Source organism: Nelumbo lutea, chromosome 1 (genome assembly GCF_056320005.1).
Source record: "Nelumbo lutea isolate HS-2025 chromosome 1, American lotus-T2T, whole genome shotgun sequence".
Classification (NCBI taxonomy): Eukaryota; Viridiplantae; Streptophyta; class Magnoliopsida; order Proteales; family Nelumbonaceae; genus Nelumbo; species Nelumbo lutea.
Genome location: NC_142684.1, coordinates 143623994 through 143643690, shown reverse-complemented (window position 1 = coordinate 143643690; position 19697 = coordinate 143623994). Strand labels below are relative to the sequence as shown.

General features: G+C 37.4%; 1 protein-coding gene across 2 annotated transcripts in view; it reads left to right on the top strand.

Moving 5' to 3' along the window:
• The first annotated feature begins 7957 nt into the window (after positions 1–7957).
• Positions 7958–19697, top strand: part of LOC148878073 (uncharacterized) — a 44558-nt gene continuing 32818 nt past the window's right edge. The window contains exon 1 of one of the 2 annotated variants that reach the window (XM_088948611.1): positions 7958–8849. In XM_088948611.1, coding sequence (XP_088804737.1) covers positions 8691–8849 — 159 coding nt within the window. In that variant the 5' untranslated portion in view covers positions 7958–8690. Of the gene's footprint in view, positions 8850–9085; positions 9239–19697 lie in introns of those variants that run through there. The other variant, XM_088948618.1, reaches the window with a different exon arrangement.

Below are 19697 nucleotides of genomic sequence, written 5' to 3'. Positions count from 1 at the left end.
TATTTCTTATAGCAAAATTTTCTTTTGTTTATTTTATTTTATTTTTGGTTTAAATTTTAGGTTCGTTTTTTTCTTTTATTTCAGATAGAAAACAAAAAAAAAGAAATAAAAAATTTTTGTTTATTTTATTTTATTTATTTTTACAGCATATTTTTCTTTCGTTAATTTTATTTTCATATTATTTTCATATTTGTCTTTTATTAATAAAAACGAAAAAAATATAAATAAAAAAATTTCATTATATTTTTTTTTCTTTTGTTTATTTTATTTTCCACTTAATTTTTTTAGATTTGTATTTTTTTCTTTTATTTTATCTATGTCTTGCCTAATTTTCTTTTTCATCATTTTATTTTCAGTTTAATTTTTAAATTAGCAATTAGTTTGTTAGGATTTATTTTTGGTAGTTGTTAATTATGTTTAGAACAATTAATTGTTGTTTTATTTTCTGTTTGCAATTATTATTTGTTGCTTTGTTTAATTTTTTTAGTTGTTTAATTGAACAATTAATTGTTAAATAGGAAATTGTTGGAATTTTCGAATTTGAGTTTAAATTTCAAATCAGAATTTAAATTTAAATTTTAATTCGAATCTGAATTTGAATTTGAATTTGAATTTCAACTTTTGAAATTTAAATTTTGAATTTTGAATTTCAAAAAAATTAAAAAAATAATAAATAAATAGTCAAAAAAAATTTTAATCTTTGCATTTCAACTTTTAGGGTCTGATAGTTTAGAGCATGCATCATATAGGTTTATTTAATTGCTGAAATTATTTTGTTAGTTGTGAATGTGCTAGGTTTATTATTATTTTAATTGCTTCGCTTGCTTATTTTATTTTATTCTTTTATGTTATATTGCTTAATTGCATTTTTGAAATAATTGTTCTTGCATTGTAATTAGTTGCATTCATTTTGTTTGATTGTTTTGGTTTTGTTAATCCATTTAAGGGCAGCCAACTCAAATAAGATAAGATGGGGATTTCATCACCTTTCCTTAGCCCAAAAATTATCACCATTCATGTGCAGTTCACCCTAACCCTAATTTAAAATTTGGATAGAAAGATCCTTTAGGGAAGACTCACATTTGATTTAAAGGTGTGTTGAATTTTAGGAGAGCTTGAAATTATTTTCCATAACCGGCGGTTGGTGTCTAAGGAAAGAAGTTAAATGGCTAAACCTAAGCAGGTTTTGTGGTTATTTAATTAGGTCATCGCGAGATCAAGGGGAGCCTCCCACATCCCCACCTCTTACCTGGCTAACCAAAGGAAGTGGTGTAATTCCAAGTGAACCTAAAAGGATTCACATTGGTTGAACCATTAGTTTAAGAAACCTTAGGTCGTGTAGTTGATTTGTTTGCCTTTAAAAAAAATAACAAAAAATAAAAAATAAAAGAAAATAAAAATTTTAAAAATTCAAATTTGAATTTAAACTTTAGGAATTTAAATTTCAAAATCTGAATTTGAATTTAAATTTCAAAATTTTAAATTTAGAATTAAAAAAATTAAAAAAAAATTAAATTTGAGTTTAAATTTTAGAATTTAAATTTCAAGATCTAAATTTGAAATTAAAATTCAAAATTTAAATTTCAAATTCCAAAAAAAAAAGAAGAAAAAGGGGGTTAATATAAAATGAATTCAATGGCCGGAGTTTGTGGAATGAGAAATTACTTCCAACCTGAGCCACAATAGATTGGAACCACGTGTCTCGACAACTGGACAAGATTGGTATGACCCAAAGACTTGATGAAGTCCTTGCATGTCATCAATAAAGTGGCCCATACCCAACCTTGTCATCATATCCATCATGTTCCATCTGTGCAAGCCCGACCCATCATGTCAGCTAGTGCGCCCTGCAGCGGGCCCATGCCAAGTAGTCATTCCAAACCAATGCTAACCCATTCTCTAGTCCATATAACCCTGGGTGGGACAATCAACCCAATTTCACTTATAGGGCCCAAAAGCAAGAAACCCCCTGCTAGAGAGGCACTCTCAATGGTCTGAAGCCTAGACCTACTGGGAGTACAATGATTACCCTGGGACTCAACTGGGTCAACCATGTCAAACCTACATACAGTCCCAGCAATACCACCCATCTAATTCCATGGCCTAGAAATTTCAGAGGCCACAAGTATAGAGTTCATTCCAGTAGGTGTACCCTAGGAACCAACCGGTCCAACCATATCAGGCTTACCCCCAACCTCCTCAGACCCATATAGTAGATGATCAATTCATGCAACTTCAATAGCTAATCCTAAATCAACAGCAGTCCATCGATAAATTAGAAATCCAAATCGGACGGCTAGCCGAAGCCAAGGCGAGGAGAGAAGTAGGGCAAATACCGAGTCAACCGGTTGTGACTCCTAGGAATCATCCACTGGGTTTTCTTCCACAACAAATTCAACCACCTCCTAAGAACCCTCAGCTTGAAAATGCCAAATCTGTTACAACCTTAAGGAGTGGGAGGATGTTAGAGGACCCGTGTGAGAAAAAGAGAGTTAATGAAGTAGAAAAGGATCAGGAAGACCCCAAGTTGGGGGGAGAAGAAGAGCCCGTAGTGAACCAACCTATAGTCACCTTTCCAATTGCACTCATAGTCGGGCCGGTGCAAAAGAAGAAAGAGACCCGCAATGAGGAGAGCAAGGAAGTCCATATCAACTTCCCTCTCCTTGACGTGGTCCAACATATCCAAGCCTATGCCAAGTTCTTAAAAGAGTTGTGTAATCAAATGGTGGAGACACGATTGGCCCCACAAAAAATGATGCTCTCGGCAGATGTTAGTGCAGTTCTCCTAAACCAACTTCCCCGAAAAATGAAAAATCCCGATGCTCCTCTCATAAGCTGTGTCATCTCTGAAATCACCTTCGATCGGGCTCTATTGGATCTTGGGGTCAGTATAAATATGCTTTCGTCCATTTATGATAGGTTTAGGATCGGTGAGTTAAAACCTACCCCGGTAATTTTGCAACTCACTAATTGGTCAGTTAAGACTCCTCGAAGTGTTATTGAGGATGCCATTGTCAGGGTACATGGTTTTCACTTCCCAGTGGATTCCATCATCCCAGACATGACCCTAACCGAGGAACTGAACTACATCCCGGTAATCTTAAGATGCCCATTTCTAGCAACGACTGATACAAATATCAACTATAAATCGGGAAAAATGAATATCTCATTGGGGGAGTAGAAAGTCCGATTAAACATTTTTAGTGCCTCTAAGTATCCAAACCTAGGGGAAGATAAGTGCAAGGTGGATATAGTGGATGATCTTTTAGATGGCCTGACTACCCCGTGGTTAGCCCAATCTGAACCATGTCTGTCGGAAGATGAAAGTGAGTCGGGGAGTATAATGGGAATAGTGCGTGAATGTGTTCGGCTGAAGACGTTAAACTTAGCGCTGGTTAGGAGGCAACCCAACATAGTTTTCAGTTGATTTTTGTCTATAGTGTTAGAATTGTTGTTTCTTTTCTTGATTGGAGGCCAGGTGGCAAACCTTGAACCCCTCAAGAAAACCCTATTCATTGATCCCTTTGGACCAAATCTTCTTTGCATCATTTTAGTTTTGCCATTAGGGATAATGGCATTTAAGTTGGGGGTGAGGAAAGAGAGAGAGGAAAAAAATGATGATTGAGGAGCTAAGCCTTTAGAAATGTAGAATTAAAATTTCACTAAAAATTTTTAAAAATTTTTTCCATTAAAAGAGATTTCCAAACAGAAAATGTGGAGGAAACTGATAAAGGAATATTGAAATTTGTAGAAATTGGTAGCAAGTGATAGGAGTCAAAATTGGTCACATTTGAATATTGTCGAAATCGTTTAGAAATTGGAAAATACTCCCAAGTTTGCCCCTGCCAAGATAAGAATAGAAAGATTGAGAAATTAGACAAAAATTTTGCCCTGAACAATATTGCAAAAAATAAAAAAAAAGAATAAAAGGTCAATGGACACCCTAGACTTAGTAACCGAGTCTCTTCACCTAAGTCAAGTGTCGAGATTCATGTTAAACGAAAAAGGGAATGCCAAAGACACTTACCTAACACTTAGTAACCGAGTCTCTTCACCTAAGGTAAGTGCCAAGATTCACATAAAACGGTGGAAGGTAGCAATAAAAATAACTATGCATATCAAGTTTAAGGGTAGAAATCTACTGTAAAAATGATAAGAATAATACTCGTATGATTTTCAAAATTCAATCTCAGCTTATCAAGAGAATCTGCAAATGGAAGGGTATATAAGATTTTTAAGCCAAGTTTCTGTAATATTTAAAGTATGATAGTTTTACTCCTAAAGCCCAATACCGATTTATACAGAGTTTAAGAATGCTAGAATCAGGATATTTGACTCATTCTGTTAGGGATGATCTTGAAATGGGAAGGATCTCTACGCTTAGTGTAATTTTAAGGTTGCATTGCTAAAGGACTAGCAATGGTTAAGTTGGGGGGTGTGATAACTATGTATTTTGATGCCTTAAGGGCATCATTTCAGGGGTATTTTCGGCTTTAGAATAGTCAAAGTGTTCAATTTTCTCAATTAAATTCAATATTGTGACCTCTGAGGGTCTTTGTGCAAATTCTGGGAAGTTTTCATGGTTGAAATGCAAATTTTGGGAAGTTGGTGAGAAATCCAACTAAGAGATGGGTGTTTTTGTGAAAAACTGAAAACAGGAGGGCACCTCCTATCTGCTAAACCCAGTTTGGTGCCCCTCCTACTGTATTAGCTTGCTCCCCATGCCTTAGCAAACCCTATGGCGCCTTTTAACCCATTCTTTTCACTCTTAACAAACCCTACCTGCCCCTAATTGCTAAATCCTCACCTTCCATCCCTTCTAATCTCCACCATCCATTTTAGGGCACTCTCTTTTTAGCATTCTAACCCTAGGAGCCACCAAACTTCTAATATTCACCATTCGGCCTTTAGTCATTAAACCCCCAATTTACATAAATATTGGGTGCCTTCTCATTTTCTTCTCAACCTTAGGATCAACCTAGAACCATCCTAACCCTTCATTCTAAACCTTAGGGCACCCATATTTTTGCTAAAACCCAATTGTTGCCCCTCTCTTTCTCTCTAATTCTAGTTATATTCACCATTCTTTATAAAAATAACCCTAGGGGCCCCGGAGAAGGGGTTGATCAATTCATCTAGTTACAAGGCTAAGGTTCTTGAGGAGTTCAAGGGTTGTAGAAGGGGAGGACACCCAGTTATTGTCAGGAGGGGTTTCTGCAAGCTATTTAACCATTCTACAACTATCGCCACTGGATTTGATCAACCATTCTATTCTTTTCTGTTATTTTTATTTCTGTAATTTTTTAGATTTAATTTTTGTTCGTTTCACTATTTTGTAGATTTGAATTCGTTTGGTTCAAGGCTAAGGTGTCTCAAGGGGTTCAAGGGTTTTAGAAAGGACGACCACCTAGTTCTTGTTAGGAGGGGTTTCTACAAGCTGTCTAGCCGATCTGTAGCTACCGCCACTGGATCCGGATTCTTGATCATTTTTTTATTTATTTCTCTTATTTCCTTTGTTGATTCTCATACTTTATTAAATTTTGATTTTTTTTATTTATTGTCTTGTTTAAATTTGAAACATTTAATTTCAACAATAACATATTCTATTTTTGTATTTTCTGCCATTCCCGATTGCATTCTCTTGTCTGGATTTAAGTATATATTAATTTTTCACTTGCTTCCCAGTGGATACAACCCGTACTCACCCAATTACTACGTTAGTAGTTATTTGAGAATCGGAAAAATTTTATAAATATTAAACTGGTGTTCCGAAGTGATTAACGACATGCTTCCTCCAACACCAACAACAAGACGATGAAAATGTCTTCTTGGGTTCACAGGTGGATTTCCTTGTTGCCACAACCACAAGGATTCTTGGGTTTAAGGGTGGATTTTCTGGTGGGAAACGTTTCATTCTTCTTATTCGTCTTTGGTCATGTAGTCGGATCTGTGATTGCCTTGTTGGATAGTGAAGAATGCAACAACGGGAGTTGGCTTTGTTGTTCGACACCTTGAATGTGTTACAAGTGGTGAGATTGTTAAGGACTAGGGGTCACTACATGTTTGATTCTTTAGCCGACAAGTATGAAGAGGACAAAAAGAGGAGAAGAGTAGCAACAACTCATTAGATCTTACTTTAATTTATTTAACCGATTGTGAAGGAGGGGGTTCATTTGCAACTTATGCTGTATCAGGTCTGGGCATGCAGAGCATTTGAAAAGGAGGGAGAGGAAGAAGACGTTTAGATGATTTGTCTTTCACCGCCGGTGGCTTCGTCCTTCACGATGGTGCTGGTTGGAGTGAAGGCGTCGATGAGCTTGGAGGTCCTAGGGTTTCGAAGTGAAAAGAGGGAGGGGGAGTTCGAACTCGTGAAGACAGGTGAATGGGTTTTGCCTTTTTGCATTCGGTTGAACCAAAGGGAATTCATTAACAGACTTCCAAACTCGACCGTTACACATTTAATGCCGAACATGATTGGTAGGTGCACTTATGAGTGCATAGAATGCGGACTCGAAATTTTTCTTAAATGTGATTGGATGAAAATGTTTCTTTAAACGAATTTAAATTAAATATAATAAAATAAAAATTATAACATTTATTAGGAAACAAAGGTTCCACTATGATATGGGAAAAATAATTGACCAATAAATTGGAATCATAAACATGATTAGAAATAAGGTATTATTTTTCAAAATTCATGAGTGAGTTTTGATTGGTCAAAACTCTTTCCATATCATATCTTTTCTGCTTCATAGATTTCCCTATGAAACAAACAAAGTAATATGTATAAGTAAATATTAATTATGTATGAAATATGATATTTGAAATCAATCAATTGAGAAGTGGATGTTGATGTATTAACGGGCTTGTTTCACTATTGATGCCGAATCAAATCCCGTAACCACCGCTTTGGGGAGAAAATGGGTAAGGGGTGATTATGAGTGGTGCATGGTACCGAATTTAAAATAATGGTATTGAAAATTAAATCTGCACGGAATTATTATCTGCTTTATACTAAATAGTATCAATAATAAATAATTATAAATTTAAAAAATTAAATTGTATTACAATCATAGATATTATCTCTGTTTTAGCTTTTAAAAATAAAAGGGAAAATGTCTAAAACTTACCATGAGTTTTCAGCATTTCTCTTAAATTCACCACAACTTTTCAAAATGTTTAAAACTCACCATGTCACTAACTTGAAGTTAAACATACTAACGGTGTTAATATATTACTATTTTAACCTTCATAGAAAAATATAAAATATATACAAAATAAATTAACGGGTGTTAATATATTACCATTTTAATATTTAGACGTGAAATAAGGAAAAAGTTCAAAAAAATACTTTCAAATATAAAATACATAAAAACATAAAAATTACAAAAAATATAAAAATATAGAAATGGAAAACATAATAAAAAAATATTTTCAAATTATAGAAGCTATAGAAATTGAAAAACAAAATCAGAAAATAAAAATTGTAGAAAAAAACCATAAATTATAGAAAAACACATAAATTGCAAATAAATAACAAAAAATACAGGAAAGTTTATAAATTGTAGAAAATAGAAAAATGTAAAAAAACAGAAATTGTAAAAAACATTAGAAATTATAAAAAATACTAAAATACAAAAAAAAAGAAGATTAAAAACTAAAAAAGACATTTTTTCCTCTAACTCATCATTCAAGGATAATTTAATCATGAAAATTGTTATTTATGCTAATATGAACACTTTTGTTAAGAAGCATTAACAGTTCACTAACAGAAAGTGAGTTTTGGAAAATAAATTTATTGACATAGTGAGTTTTAGATATTTTAAAAAATTGTGGTGAATTTAATAGAAATGTTGAAAACTGATGGTGAGTTTTAGACAATTTCCCAAAATAAAAAAATATAAAAAATGTAAATTAATTCCCACTAATTTCTATATACTCATATGCGAGTTTTCCTAAATACTCTCCGCCTCTCTGGAATTCTCCTCTCCGCGTCGATCTCCTTCAGAGGGAAGGAAGCATTTCCGTAGCAAACAACCCGACAGAAAAAGAAATAAAATAATAAGCAACTCGCTTTCTTGAGCTGCTTTTCTCTTCGAAACATCGTTGAAGAAGGGAATTTCTAACATATCAACTTTCTGGTCAATTCCGCCTTTACGGATTCAATTTACCAGCATTATTTTGCAGCTTCCTTGTCAGTGTGGATCCAGTCAGAGAAGCACAGCTGATATGTCGGAACGAGTGACGACATAATCCCTGCTTGCCTTCATATTTCTGATTTTTCCCCATTATTTTGATCGGAAGAAGGCCAAGGTTGATTTCAGGCGTCGGATTATAGTCCATCTCAGCTCAGTTTGATTGTTTTTGACGGAGAAAGCTGCCGTCTTTCATTTGAATCAGCCTCGTTCTTTCCAAGTGTACCCTTAATTTTATTCATAGCGCGGCAGAGAAGTTAGAACCGCATCCAACATCTTGAGATTTTGCTGGAATAGCAACTTCGTCGAATCTGTTGTAAATGATCGAAGTTTGATTCGCTTCCAGAGACTTTAGGTAACGAAAGCGTTGAGGGGGCATATGGGTATATTCTTTTTCCCTTGTCAGTGACTGAGAATCAATATTCTTTAGCCATCGATGAAATGAAAAAGGCAATAGGCGTTTGTAACGCTGATTTTTTTGATGAATGAGAACGGATGGATGCGAGAAGTGCAAGTTCTGTTATTACTTTCGTCATTCTGTTTTTTGCATTGGCGACGGGAAGTTCAGAAGGAATCAGGAGGGCAGGGAAATTCTACTGGGCCAATGGGATTGCTGTGGCGTCTTCTCCAGAGATAGAAATAGACGAAGATATGGTAGGAGTCTTTTTGTCGTTCATTTGTTGCTGTTACTTTGTGCATCTTTTTTTCCCCTTTCTCGATGAAACGATAGTTGCTATTATCTATTTTGACTCCCGATTTCCCGTTAGTATGAACTTTTAAGCGGGCCTTTATTGTTTGGTGGCAGCTTAAATATATCAACTTATTTTTTCTATTTCAAGGTTTGAATGCTAATCAGAGATTTAAACTAGAATATCTGGTTGCATTGCCAGTGATTTTGCAGTTGAAGCTCTGCAACCATTCCCTATCATTAGACAAAGAATATAAGTTCCATATGATCCTGCTTTTGAGGAAAGGGTATCCACTGTTATATCTTTCCGGGGATGAAGTCTACATAAAGAAGCGTACTTCGGATGAGACCTTTGGTAACCAAATGAGTCCTCATGGAATCTCAATACTCTCATTACTCATTAGGGATTGATTGAAATGCTTTACCAACATGCCAGTAGAGGCCATCTTCAATTAAACCTCTACTTTATTGGGAAAGTTTTTGCTTTCAATTATAAAAGGATGAAACAAGAGCCGATTTTCCTTCCAGTCATGCATGTCCCACCTGAATAATGGTGTCCACACCCCATTTCATTGCATCTTTTTTTGGTCAACCATTTCATTGCATCTACCCCTGTTAGGCTGTTACATACCTGACCAATAAGCCAAATGCCTTAGCTCTAGGGCTGTTAGAGTGCATCAATCCAAGCAATTTAATCTTCAGGGTCATAACATATCTACACATTCTATAGCCGACATCTCAGATGCTCTCTCTGGGCAGCTCTCTCTGACAGTATGTAGTCCTATCCATGATGGCTCTTACTCTAGTGGCAGATGATCCTTCCATTTAGTGGCTCTCATTCTACTATAGGTATCCCTTTTTGTGATTCAAATACAAGAGTGGGGGCAAGCTCTGATACCAATTGTTACATACCTAATTGATACACCAAAAGCCCTAGGGCTGTTCAAACATGTCAAGTCAAGCTCTTTAATCATTAGGACTGTAGAAATCTCCAACTCATGACAACCACTTACAGCACCATTCTCAATAACCAGCCTCTACAAAATAGGGAAATTCTCATGCAAAGGATACTTAACAAATTACTTGTCCTCCGGAAGAGTTATCCATCGTTCTTTTTTACGCCTACCCCTACCCCCATTCTCCTTTTTTCAAATTTTTATTGTTAAATTTGGCAAAAAGTAGCTAAGTTCTATAAGATGGCATTCAGACATTAAAAAAGTTCTGAGAAGAGGGTGGTGTGAGTAGTTATTGAATGGGCTGGCAATCAAGAAGATACAGCAGAAAGTCAAATGCTTGTTTGTAGAACAACTGTGAGTTTGTGAGACTTGTTCTTGCCCATACCTGCCCTTTAAATGATGTGGAGGATAGGAGGGCACGAAAGGCTGAAATATTCCACCAGCTTTACAATATTTTTTGTTTTTGATAAATTTCCAACTTTACAATCTTACCCACTATATTGTCATGCTAAGAGAGGATTATTCCATTAGAAGGATGATATTGATCACCTTCGGCCTGTACTGAGGTTCAGTTTTCTGCAAGAAAACACAGAAAGATAAAACAGAAGAGAGAAGAGAGGAAGAGAAGAAGAGAAGAGGAGAGAAGAAGAATGAAAAGAAGGGAGCAGTTCTCACTATTCTGCTGCCCGGATTTTGTATTTATAGGTTTCTATCATAAAGTAACTTAACAAAGGCTACTATACCCCTGCTGACTAAGACACTACTTAACAGAATATAACAATAACTAATGTAGGCCCAACTAGCAGGCCTATGACAAGGCCTGAACTGATAAAACAAAGAAATAACTACTATACTGTTTCTCTACACCCCCCCTCAAGTTGGAATTGATATTTGTCATTCCCAACTTGCGTAAATCTGTCTCTAACTTGACCCTTGTAACTGCTTTGGTGAAGACATCAACAAGTTGCATATTAGAGGCAACATACAGAAGGAAAACTTCTTGGGAGGCAACTCTTTCTCTAATAAAATGTCGATCCACCTCAATATGTTTGGTTCTACCATGCTGTATGGGATTATGAACAATATTAATGGCGGCCTGGATATCACAATACAACATCAGTGGGCTTTCATATTCAACCTCTAACTCCTCAAGTAGTGATCTCAGCCATAACACTTCAGCCACCCCATTAGCCATAGATCTGTACTCTGCTTTAGCATTACAATGGGCAACAACATTTTGCTTTTTACTTTTCCAAGAAGCCAGATTGCCTCCAACAAGAGCACAAAACCCTAAGGTTGATCTCCTATCATCCGCACAACCAGCCCAATCTGCATTAATGTACACTTCTATTTTCATGTGGCCATTATTCTTGAAGAGTATACCTCTGCCTGGACACCTCTTCAAGTAGGCAAGTATCCTTTCATTTGCAAGAAGATGGGATGTTTTGGGAGACTGCATATATTGACTAACTACACTAACAACATCAGAAATATCTAGTCGTGTTAGGCAAAGGAAGAGAAGCTTTCCAATCAGTCTTTGATACATGGCTTTATCTTCAAGTGGTTCACCTCTTTCTGCATTTATCCTGTGATTCGGCTCAACTGGTGTGTCTACTGGTTTAACTCCCAAATTTTCAACTTTTAGGGGATAAAGGGCATATTTCCTTTGAGAGATGAAGATGCCATGCTTAGATATAGCCACTTTAATTCCCAGGAAATATCGCAAATCACTCAGATCTTTCACTTCAAACTCCTTACTAAGTAACTTCTTAAGGGAATCAATCTCATCACTATCATTGCCTATTACCACAATATCATCAATATATATAGCCAGGAACCTGTTTTGTTAAAAAATAGGGTGTCATTTGATTGAGACTGTACATAGCCAAAATTTTCCAAGGCACGTCTAAACTTGTCAAACCATGTCCTTGGGGACTATTTCAAACCATACAAAGCTTTTTTAAGTCAGCAAACTTTCTTTCCATTATCTTTAAAATAGAAACCATGGGGCAACTACATATATACTTCTTCCTAGAGGTTACCATTCAAAAAAACTTTCTTAACATCCATTTGGAGCAATGACCATGAGAAGTTTGCAACAAGTGACAACAACACTCTGATTGTGTTCATTTTGGCAACTACTGCCAAGGTTTCTACATAATCAATACCATAAGCCTGTGTGTATCCCTTAGCAACTAGTTGGGCTTTGTATCTTTTAAATGGAGCCATCTGCATTGTACTTCATAGTAAATATCTATCTACGCTCAACCGGTTTCTTCCCTTTTAGTTGATCTACTAGCTCACAATTATCATTTTTGATAAGTGCATCCATCTCTATCTTCATTGCTTCTTTCCACTCAGGTACTACTAGGGCTTCATGCACTATTTTGGGAATGGGTACAACAACAATGGGCACCAAAAATGACTTGTATGAAGGTGAGAGGTGGTCATAAGAAAGAAACTGAGAGATGCAATGGGTAGTCGATGAGGTGCAACAGCGTTTCCCTTTGTGTATTGCAATAGGAAGGTCAAGATCATCTATGGGTGGTTGAGGTTCAATGGTGGTGGTAGGCATATCTTCTATAGCAATTGTGTGTATAGATGGTGTAATACTTGAATATGGAGCTTCAAAAGTGATTGGAAGTGGCCTGGACTGCTCAATCATTGGAACCAACTTGATTCCACCATCGTCTATGAAACATCTTCAACTCCTTGCACTTCTGATAGGCCCTCACCACTCTCCCCCTTAGTGACAGGAATAGGCAAAGGGACTTCTTGAGCAAAAACACCCTACTCACCACTTTTCCTCTGAGAAGAAATCCTAGAATAATAAGGGATATCTTCAAAGAAAGTAACATCCATAAACACAAAACAAGTCCTGGTGACAAGACCATAATAGCAATACCCTTTTTGATTTTGTGCATACCCAAGAAAAATACACTTGGCTACCTTAGGATCAAATTTGGAACGGTGAGGTCCAAGGGTTTGAACAAAACAAGTGCATCCAAAGGTCTTAAGGGGAATGGTGAATTGATCCTTATCGGAGTACAACAGGTTAAAAGGAACTTTCGTGTCTAAAACTTGTGAATGAACTCTATTAATAAGATAAACAATAGTGTGGATGGCATCCCCCACAAAAATGAATAGGGACATTAGAATTCAACATGATGCTCCTAGCAACTTCCAAATGTGTCTATTCTTTCTCTCAGCTACTCCATTTTGATGGGGTGTATGAGTACAAGTACTCTGATGAATAACCCCATACTCATGGAGATATGAGGCCAAGGGCTTTGCAAAATACTCATTGGCATTATCAGATCTAAGATTTTTTATTCTGATTCCAAATTGGGTCAAAACCATCTAGTGGAATGCACGGGTTAAAGTGGGTACCTCATCTCGAGAATGCATAAGATAAACCCAAGAAAAATGGGAGTAATCATCCACAAATAGAAGGAAATATCTGTACCCACCCATTGTAATAATGTGATATGGTCCCCAAACATCTGTATGCACAATTTCAAAAGTAACAATGCTTCTTTTATTTTATTTTTTGATAATTAACAATGCTTCTTTTGTTACTCAAGGAATAAGTTGATCTACAATGCTTTGCAAGTTCACAACTCTCACACATCAAATTAGACACTTGGATTGACTCAAACAAAGTAGGAAAAAGACTCTTTAAAGACTTAAAAGACAAATGACCCAACTGATTATGCTAGAGCATAATTTGACTCACAGACTGAGACATAAAAGACTTTGCAACCTCTTTCCTCTACCTAGGTGGATACTCAAGTAAGTAGATTCCATTTGCCTCATGTCCAGTCCCAATCACCTTGTCACCAGATCCTGAAAGACATAATGATCAAGGAAGAAGATTATTAAGCAATTTTGGTTTTTAGTAATGCTACTCATTGAAATCAGGTTATTGTTGAATTTGGGGACATGGAGGACAGAAGACAAGGAGATGGAATCAAACACTCTGATATCTCCCTTGCCAGAAATAGGTATAAGGGAGCCACCAGCAATAGAAACCTTGTCTTTACCCGAAGATAATGAGTAGGAAGTAAATACAGAAGATAAACTAGTCATGTGGTCAGAAGCTCCCGAATCAATAATCCACAGGGGACTAAAGTTACTTGGGGCTAAAGCATTATAGACAGTAGCTCTTGTACTTGAGTGAGCAAAAGCTAGGGTGGGAGTAGTAGCAGTAGCTGATCCTAATGACTAGGCTGATCCTGAGGCTCCAACTTCACACTCTAATTGAGTTAAGGCAGCTCTGGCTACAACTAAGGAATCTAGGGATGTAGATTTTGTAGTAGAGGAAGATGCACCATTAGAAGTAACAACTGCATTAGCACTACCTCTTATTTTTGAGTTTTTCTGGGATAAGATAGGGGTACAACTTCCAACAGGAGTCCCTAGTGTGCTTTGGCTTCATACTAAGTACTAGTCACAAACCATCTCCCTCTTGTCTTCCTTCTTTATTTATTTCTCCTTATTACCAATAGGCTTAGGTTTCATTGCTGCCAAGGCTGATTCTATGGGTGAGATCTGTAACATAACATTCCTTCTACTCTCTTTACTAAGTACTAGTGAATAGGCCTGAGAAAAGTGACACTGTCCCTAGTAAGTAACTGCTGCCTCACAATGTCATATTCTGAATTTAGTCCAACAAGGAATTCAAACACTCTATTTGTTTCAACAAGCTTCCTATATGTTGCTGCTTCCTTTTGGCTTTTCCATTGAATGGTCTCCAAGTGATTAATCTCATGCCATAGAGATTTCAGAGTGGAGAAATATATAGATACAGGTTTCCTTAGGCCTTGGCAACATTCAGGGGCTGTGAGTAGGTTTCATTCATATTCTCTCAAGCTTCCTTAGTAGTTTTCACACACAAGTAATTTCTACTGATGTGAGACTGCATAGAGTTGTACAACCAAGTCATCACTAGATAGTTTTCCTGAACCCACTTAGGATAAGTTGGAATTTCCTTTGCTGTTTGCTTTGCGTCTCCAGTTACATATCCTAGTTTCCTCTTCCTCCTATGATCATCATGGCTGATTGGGCCCATTCTACCTAATTTGTCCCATCAAACTTAACAGTAATGATCTGAAAAGTGTTGTCTGGTATACTTCCAGACCCCATAGATACTTCCCCAAATGATTGTGGTTCCTTCCCAACTGCCTCCATGCTAACCACACCACCAAGATTCACAGTTATTCAAAAAGAGGCTGAAAAAGAGTTTGTATAGCAGTTCAGCCGAACAAAAAAGAACAGTTCTGGAATGCCTAGAACCCTAGAGCTGATATGTTCTCAGTAGGTTATATCAATTCAGCACAAAGAAACGGTTCTGAAATACTCAGAACCCTAAATTAGATATGATTTCAGTAAAGTCTGGCCCTATCCCAGTCAAGGGAAAAAATTCTGCTGCACTAAAAAAACTGATATTTTTCATACCAAGATCCTAGAGATAATCAAGAAAGTTCAGCCGCACCTTTTTCAGTAAAAACTGGAACCAGCCCTAGAAATAACCAAAGAAATAATCAACCACACCTTCCAGGAGAGCCCAGTCTCCTTTCTAGCTGTTGATCTCTAAAAAGATTGATTTCTGCTCTGAAAACCCAAGCCACATCTTCCAGGAGAGCCCAGTCTCCTTCTAGCTGCTGATCTGAAAAAAGCTATTTTTCTCAAAAAATCCTATGTGCCAGCACCTACTGAAGGTTTAACTCCTAAACCCTAGTCTGATCCAAGACAACCCTGATCCTTCCTGGTTTGTTGATGATCTCGGGCAGCACAAACTCCTCCAACAAACCTCCAAGAATCAGGTAAATCTGACTGAAAAATCCAGCCCTAGTCTATCTTCTTGTAGCCGGCTGGAACAGGACTACATGAGAACCCTAGTAGGCCTTACACTTTGCTCTGATACCAAGAAGGCTGATGTTGATCACCTTCGGCCTGTACTGAGGTTCAGTTTTCTGCAAGGAAACACAGAAAGAAAGGGAAAAAACAGAAGAGAGAAGAGAGGAAGAGAAGAGAAGAGGAGAGAAGAAGAATGAAAAGAAGGGAGCAGTTCTCACTATTCTGCCGCCCAGATTTTGTATTTATAGGTTTCCATCATAAAGTAACTTGCAAAGACTACCATACCCCTGCTGACTAAGACACTACTTAACAGAATATAACAGTAACTAATGTATGCGCAACTAACAGGCCCATGACAAGGCCTAAACTGATAAAATAAAGAAATAACTTAAAGAAATAACTACTATATTGTTTCTCTACAATGGACTGAGGTGTTATTGTATTACTTGGGTAACCTAGGGTCCTTGGAGATTGGAGGTTTTGTGGAAGATAGAGGTGGGAAACATCAATTTGGCCTTTAGTGGGCCAATTGAGGATGTTGACTCAACTAAGAATAATGTGATAAATCTTCTCTTTGAACTAAGGCATGATGTCATAGAAGGTTCAATTGCAAGTGTGTTGGAAGAAGAGAAGAGAAAGAAGAAGAGGGAAGAAGAAAGTTACGGGAGAAGAGGGTTTTTTTACTGTTCACACCCCAAAAATTCCTTTTATATCAAGAAAGAAAAAATACATTTATGCCCATATATGGGTGTCCAAATAGAAATAGGATGGAAAGACAATAATGCCCTCTTTTTTGAGAAAAGTTAAATGGTTTCATTAAGAAAAGATAAGAGTATAGAAGAGATAAGAGTACACAAGAGGGTGTACAAAGGAAACAATACAAACAGGGAGTAGACCCCTGAATTTTACATAGGAGGGATCTTATCACAGTACAGAACTTCTAGAAGAGCATGCATTTTTGCTAATCCATCTGCAAGAGCATTAAGTTCCCTTGGAATCCCACACAGATTTGCATTTGAAGCTGCCAGTAGATCCCTTGCCTCTGTAAAAAAGTGACTGAGTCTCCATGGCCCAGCTTCCTGTCTTCCTAGCCATTTTGTATTGTTAGCTGAGTCTCCCTTTATGGATAGGTTCTGAATGCCTAGACTGTTGATTAATAGGATTCCTGTAAGTGCAGCCATCACTTCTGCCTTTGTAGAGTCAGCTATTCCTATTGGCCCACTGTACACCTAGCAAGTGTTCCCATTTTCATCCCTTAATACTCCTCCGATACCAGCTGCTCCGGGATTACCTGAAGCACTTCCATCAAAACTTAGAGTCCAAGTTCCTTCCCTCCTGAGTAAAGGGCCCCTGTGGATGGGGGGAGGGGGGAGGGGGAGGAGAAAAGGAAAAAACCAACATCCCTGTTTAGGACATTTATAGAGATTCCTTTGAACTTATCTGAGCTGGAAGCCCACTGATTACAGAGATATGTAATGTGAGAGATCAGATCAGTCTTTGATTTGGCCTTATTCTCAAACAGGTGGTTGTTCTTTTCTTCCCAAATTCCCCAAAGTACAGCATGCAATACTATTTGCCAATACACCTTGCCTCTTTTACCTGATCTTTGGCCTTCCCATTGATGGAGAAAGTCCTGGAGGTGCATTGGAGCAACCCATCTACACTTCCAAGTAGTGAAGTGTTCTTTTCTTTCAGGTGACTGATCTCCAGTTCTCCAGCCTCTTTAGATTTACAGATCTGAGCCCAACTCACTAGATGGCTTCTTTTCTCCCCTCCACCTTCCCAAAGGAAGTCTCTTTGAAGTTTCTCAATCTGTGTTCTGATTTTGGCAGGAATCTGGAACACCGAGAAGAAATAGATGGGCAGGTCTGCAAGGGATGCCTTAATGAGTGTTAGTCTCCCTCCTTTTGATAGATAACAATGTTTCCAAGTGGCTAGCTTCTTTTCACATTTTTCCAACACCAGCTCCTAGAAACTTGGACTTTTTGGGTTCCCACCCAAAGGCAAGCCTAGATAGGTTAGGGGAAGGTTTTCCACTCTGCAGTTGAGAATTTCCTTGAAACTTTCCAAGAGAGCTTCTTCAACTGAATTGATTGTCACTATACTATTTGTGTAGTTAGCTCTCAACCTGGTGACTAGTTCAAAACAGTTCAGAACCCTTTTCACATTAGTTATGTTCTCCAGGTTAGCTTCCAGGAATAGTATAATATCATTTGCAAATTGGAGGTGGGAAATGTTGAGGGCACCTCTTCCTACTTCAAAACCTTCTATTAAATTTAGATTTTTTGCCTTATCTACAAGCTGGCTAAAAACATCCATCACGAAAGTAAAGAGAAAAGGGGAGAGAGGGCATCCCTTTCGAAGACCTCTGCTTGCCTTGAAGTAGCGTAGTAGCGTTTGGATTCTCCATTCAAGAGGATTGAAAACCAGGTTGAGCTAATGCATCTTTTCATCCACTATAACCATTTAGCACCATAGCCCCTTAGGTTCAGAACTTGAAGGAGGCAGTCCCAATCAACTTTGTCATATGCCTTTTCAAGGTCTAGTTTGACAAGAATGCCTGACTTGCCACTCTTCCTTCTCTCTTCTACACTTTAGTTTACTAGTAGGATGCTGTCCACAATTTGTCTACCTTTCAGAAAGGCAAACTGATTAGGGGAGACCAAATCTCCTAGGACTTTTGATCCTTTTTGTCAACACCTTTGCCAAGATTTCGTACACTCCCTACTAAGCTTATTAGCCTGAAATCCTTTACTTCCAAGACACCTCCTTTCTTCGGGATGAGACAAATAAAGGTCAAGTTATTACCATTGTTTACAACAGCCGATGAGTGAAACTCCTTAAAACCATCCAAGAGATCGTCTTTTACTATGTCCCAACATATCTGAAAGAAGATAGGAAAACCATCTGCCCGGGGGCTCTATCTCCATCCATGTCAAATATTGCTTCCCTTATTTCTTGCTCCTGAAATTCTCTTTCAAGCCAGTTCCTCTTTTCTTTTGTTAAGGTCGGCCCATCCCAGCTTCTTAGTGCCAGTTTTCTGAAACTTTCCTTAGAATAGAGCTCTTTAAAATGGGTGAGAAAAGTGTTTGTTATCTCATCTGCATTTTCCACCTCCCTTTGGTCCATTTTAATTTTTGAGATATGGTTTTTCCTGCACCTTCCTGAAGCACAGTTGTGGAAGAATTTTGAGTTATTGTCACCTTCCTTTAACCATTTGATCCTAGACCTTTGTCTCCAAAAAATTTCTTCCCTCCTGAAAATGTTCTCCTAGGAATTTCTCAAGACTTCTCTCCTCTTCTTTCCTTCTCCATCCAAGATACCTGCCTGTTCCTTTTGATCTAGATCCTCAAGCTTTGAGAAGATAACACCTTTTTCCTCTACAAAGGATTTGAACTCTTCTTTCCCCTAGGATCTCGATTTTCTTTTTAGGTATTTCTGCTTCTGTAGAAATCTGTGACCAGCCCATCCTTCTACTGTATATTCCTCCCACCAAGAGGTCACTTTCTTGTGGAAATCCTTGTGCAAAACTGAGACTATAAACTCTCTTTCATCTATCTCGATGCCTATAACATCCTCTTCGTTCCAAGCCAGGATGATTCTCTCTAAAGAGCCAACAGATGAGAGAATTGCCCATTTCTTTCCTTGGATTCCCCAAATTGCTCTTAGCAATTTTCTGTCAACCACTTTTTCTTGGTTTCTTGCAAAATTGTGAGCAGAACTGAGAGCGAAAGAGAGCAGAGTTAGGGGTGTTTAGAAAAATAGCCAACTCCCACCCTAAAGAGCCCCTTTTATATTAAAAGATATGTACAGTTACAAGAATGCCCTTATAGGGCTGAAATATAAAAAGAACAAATAAAACAATAAGAGTACTGTACAACAAGGACTATACTAATAATATACATCAAGATATATCTCCACACTCCCCCTCAAATTGATGCGTAGACATCAGCATCAGTTTGCCCATAAGAATGAGGAGTCGACTCTTAGTCATGGCCT